Source organism: Parasteatoda tepidariorum, chromosome 1 (assembly GCF_043381705.1).
Source record: "Parasteatoda tepidariorum isolate YZ-2023 chromosome 1, CAS_Ptep_4.0, whole genome shotgun sequence".
Classification (NCBI taxonomy): Eukaryota; Metazoa; Arthropoda; class Arachnida; order Araneae; family Theridiidae; genus Parasteatoda; species Parasteatoda tepidariorum.
This window is the reverse complement of record NC_092204.1, coordinates 14506399-14511615: the sequence shown is the minus strand read 5'-3', so window position 1 is coordinate 14511615 and position 5217 is coordinate 14506399. Positions and strand designations below refer to the sequence as shown.

The 5217-nt window shown below is 30.3% G+C and overlaps 1 protein-coding gene across 4 annotated transcripts in view; it reads right to left on the bottom strand.

Moving 5' to 3' along the window:
* Nucleotides 1-711: 711 nt before the first annotated feature.
* LOC107439305 (sodium/potassium-transporting ATPase subunit alpha) overlaps nt 712-5217 on the bottom strand; it is a 123609-nt gene continuing 119103 nt past the window's right edge. For all 4 annotated transcript variants that reach the window (XM_016051861.3, XM_071177037.1, XM_016051862.3 and 1 more), the window contains one exon: nt 712-2616. In XM_016051861.3, coding sequence (XP_015907347.1) covers nt 2496-2616 — 121 coding nt within the window. In that variant the 3' untranslated portion in view covers nt 712-2495. The remainder of the gene's footprint in view (nt 2617-5217) is intronic.

Below are 5217 nucleotides of genomic sequence, written 5' to 3'. Positions count from 1 at the left end.
AATTTCACTATCTACATTTACTTATTGCGACATGTTTTATTTATTACTGGAAAGTTTTTACATTTATTATTGAATAATTTTGTGAGAAAGTGGTGAGATTTCTCAGTTGGGAGTTCGTTTAATTTAGTTGAATGGCGTTTCAGTCAATATTGATTAATAATTATTATAGTTTTTTGATAAGAATGAATAATTGTCATATTTTTGTTTCTCTTTATGTTTCAAGAAAGCTCGGAATATTTATGAAATATTGAACAATGAGTAGTTTTTTTTAAATAAAATAAATAAATGTTTGATTTACAAGGAGAAACACAAGACAATAAGTCTAAAAAGCGCTTTAGTGCTGATTTTATTTCAATTTCAACTTCAAAAATCCTTTTAAAGTCAGATTGAAAATTTCTTTTATTTTAGCTGTGGGAATCTTATGAAATTAGGTAAAATAAATAGGACTGAAATCACAATAAAAATAAATTCACACTACTTATATTATTCTTTATAAACAAGCATGCATATTAAAAAATAAAAAGTTGAATAAAATATTGTATCATCAGAATCTATTGACAAGATCTATTAGAGAATTAGAATAATCAGAATCGCTTGATTAACTTATAATAAAGAGAATTAGAACCGACAATACAGTGGTCCGTGTATCACTTTATTGATAAATTAAACCTCACCAGCACATCAGGAAATATAATCTCACAAACACATATATCACATCTGTAATTTATTCCCTTGGCTCTCTAAGAAAACTACAGTTGTATTTTTTTCCCGACAAATAATGGAAAAACTACAGTACAGTTCCTTTTTATTATTATTTTATTTCTGCCATTTTATTATTATTTTTTTTATTATTATTTCTTCCTGGTTGGTGAACATCTTTCTTGACTACGTGGAGTGAGAATATGAATAAGCTTTCTCTTTCTAAATCAAGTGAAGATTGGCGCTAAAAGTAAAAATCGTAAAATTCTTTCCTCCTAGTCTATAAATCATCATTCTAGGAAGCTACCTTTGCTGTAGTTAGAAGATTATTTCCTTATATTTTTATTATTAGTTTTTTTTTCTCCGCCAACTTCTATTCTTGAACAAATAATATTTTGGTTTAAAGTATCTTGAAAGAAAATCAGCTAATTTGTTTATATGCACTAATGAAACAGTTTTTATGTTTTCCCCTTTTTCTTCAAAAAAAAAAAGAATTTATTCATTTTTTTTTAACATAAGAGTGCAGTCCAAAAACTCATAAACTTCTCTTTATGTATCAAGGCTATAAATCCTCCTCTTCCCTGGAACAAAGCAAGGAGGATAACTTGACTAGCTACTCTGAAGGCTAGAGCAACTACTGAAGCAAAAAACGATTAATTGACGCTTGCTTATTTTCCATCACCTCTTACCATATACATCAAAAGTAAAATGATAGTCGTATTTGCGAGTTATAAATAAAACATCACTCGTCTGGGTCAAAAAGAGTTTTTTTCGTGAGAGACCCACAGCATTCTATTAATAAATATTTTAGTGAAATGATAACGGCAAAACGATGAAAAATCTTCAACATTTTATTTCCTAACAGCAATAGATGGCAATGATATCAAATATGATTACTTAATTCAGTCCATCGCATTTCATAATATATACCTTGATTTTTTTTTATTTTTTTTTAATAATTTTCATTTACATATATATTAAATATTTTCTCGTGTAAAATATAAACTCGTAAAATTCTGCAAAATGTGTAATGATTACTGATAAAATGCCCAAAGAAGAAGGAACAGACAATTTATGATACTATGGGGGGTGTTAGGAGGCGATATAGGAGGCAATCATCATTTAGTAATACAATTGAATAATACCGCACAATCCACTCGGTGCGAAAACTGGAGTAGCATTCCACTGTACACCTGTTTCCACACGTTTTCCTTCCCTTGATATGAGCACAGTGTCCACCTGTAACGTTTCCAAAATAGAAACATAGGTTATAAGCTCATATCCAAAACGAAGTCTCTTTCAACATCGGCAGTATGAATCTTCGTTATTTTTTTTTCCTTCTCCAAAATAGATAAATTTTTAACTCGTTGGACAACTTGTTTTTTTTTTATTATTTAATATATGTTTTGCAGAGAACGGAAACGTAAATATATATATTTATATATAAGTATTTATATATACCCCCTTTCACTCTCACCTCATATAACATTTTTATTATATATATAAGCATCTGTGTTCGCTGAAAAAACACCTATTTTTTCCTTTTTATTAAGTGGCAGCCATCCAGTGGCCTTGAAGCACCAGACTACGTACGAGCTATTTTTGAGTGTGGTTAAGGTCTCCTCCTACTCCCAAAGTGTTCCAAGAAGATGAAGAGCGGAAGATATCTCACTCACACAACGCGATGGCTGACCCCACGCATTAACAAAGAAAGGCCGGCCGCCGTGTATTTATTAAGTTGGTTCTTGTCCCCCGAAGGGGTTGACGGGGGGCCTGTTTTATATTATTTTGTATTTTTAATAATAAGTCTCTCTCTCCACCCAGCCTCCTGGATTACGCCTCAGAATGAAGCGACGAGCTTCGTCGTACACGAAGATGAGGAGGGAAAATGGCAGGGCTGGAAGCCACCAGTAGAGCCTGCATAAAAGAGTAGAAAACAGAATTAATACAGTTACAAAACCAAGCACAAAAATGACTTTAAAAGAAAAGTAGTTTTTTTTTATTGGATGTTAAACCGTGTGCTAACGCTATAAACGAAATTTAAGTCCATTTCGAAGAGAACGGGGTAATTTCGATTTTATTTAGGTTTGTAAAAAATGTATCGCTGTACAGTATAAATGTAAGCAAAATTTAAAGTACAATAATTGCATATTGTTTTAAAAGTATGGATTTTCTTATCAGTTGTAACATACGTGACTAATTATCCGATTGGACTACTCATTTTAACCGTACTGTTGTAAGATATGGCAAAAAAATATCCCAATTTTTCAAAACGCAGTGAGAGTTATTTTGTATTTTATACTATATTTTTCAACCGTCGTTGAGCAGCCGACCCAATTCTTGGGTTTACGACTACTAATGTTCAACACAGTAGCCTTGTAATTTTGAATTTTCCTGAAGACAAGGAAACTCTTGGATCAGTACCCCCAGAGGTATGATTTGTTATGGGAACATGGAGGACTTTGAGACTCGACAATTTTAACGTGCATCAGTCACCATTTACGGGTAGTCTTCGGCCGGCGGGGATCGAGATCACGACCTCTTGGACATGAGCCCAGTGCCCTACCAACCTGATTGTCCCGGCCTACTATTTTGTATTTGTGAAGAAAAAAAAACGTGCCGAATGGTTGTTATCACTTCGATTCTTTATATTAAAAATTATTTCCACAAATTGGTCCCGGAGTCTTAAAAACACATTTTTGAAACTAGGTTTATATTTAGTTATTAAATCCACAAAACTTGCCATATCAGTGTGATTACAAAGATTTAAATCATTTGATTTGGTAATACTTCTTTTAGAAGAACTGTTGAATACATCGTTCATGTTAAAGAACACTAAATTGAATGCTGGTATCTTTTACTGTACTTTAATATGTGAAGTTAGAAATTTATAAATTAATATTATATTTTTAGAAAATGTTTATTTTTACAAACTTAAACAGTAACTGGAGCGAAACAATCTTTTTTTTTTCATAGTTCGAGTTACAACCATCGTTGTAGATCAGAAAACAAAGCAAGACATTTTTTTTCACTCATTATTGCTTTTATTATCTACTGATTTATAATTATTATCTGATGTTAAAATATATTATTACATTCTCAAAACTATCGAATTTTTGAATTTTTTTCAAAAAATTTTGCGCTTTTTTGTATTAAAATTTTTTTAAAAGAAATAAGGCCCCGCAAAATACTTTTTGAATTGCTACAATATTATCACATATTAATAATCTATAAATTGAATCTATATATTAATAGGCTAGCAATATTTTGTCTCGCTAAAAACTCCCAAACTACGCAACAGAATTAAACAAATAAGGTGTCGTTTTAAAGGTATTGTTATGTAGATGTGCAATAAGGTCTTAAATTATGAAAATTTCCTTTAATTAATTAATAAAATTAATAATTTAGTTTCAACCAATGAGAATTCAGCAAATCATTTTTCGGGTGGTTCGCATAAGCATTGTTTCCGTAAGCATCGTTTGATTTAAAGCATTTCTGAATTAATAGATTGATAAACAAAAATAAGAGTGGAAAAAAAAAAACGGAACTGAATTTCTTAAAAAAAGAATTCAATATCTTTAGTTCCTTTGATAAATTTTTAGTTTCATGATAAATTTTTTGTTTCGTTACAATAGAATGGCAATGGCATCGTGCGAATATTCAAACCAAAACAAACGTGCGAATATTCAAACCAAAACAAACTTTCTACAAACAATTATTTTGATTTGAGATTTAAAACGATATCTTAGTTATTTAGTTCTATTTTTATTTATTTAGTGCCTGCTGCCTAAATAAAATGCCTGCTATCAGGCGTCGAAATATCTCTGGCAGACGTCAGAGAAATGAATGGCGGAATTCTAAACGGGAAAGCATTTCTTATTGAGATATATTCTCTGCTACAGCTCCAAATTTCTCAGCTACATGAAGAAAAGATAATCAAATTGTGAAGGGGGCAGAGAAGTGTATAAATTTCATTAAGTAATTGATTTCAATATCTGGCATTTTTATTTTAAAATTTAAATTTGTTAAAATGTTTTTAAAGATTGCGAAGCAATATGCAATGGAACTGCGAAGCAGTTCTGGGGGTTGGCGAGCGTAGCGACCAGGGGGCGGAGCCCCCTAGTAATATTTAAAAGCCTATTTTGCAACTTTTTAACAAAAAATTTGATTGCAAAGTTTTTTCTGTACTATAACTTTACACAATATTATGAACAAGATTTACAGCAAAATTGTCATAAATTTCATTTATTATTTGAATTCGAGTCATTTTTTTTTAAAAAAAGTATAGATTGATACATATGAGAAACGTTCAGGTTATTTAACATTGTAACAGTATATTGATTAAATTAGCTTTTCATAAATTTGAAATTTCGTTTTCTCAAAACAGTTTTTTCAAACAACAATGATCCTCATACTTAAAATTTTCATGTCTGCGTATAGTTAAAAAATAACGTAATTTAAAGCTTTTAATTTATAAAAGGTTGAATGTATATATATATATATATATATATAGGTTTG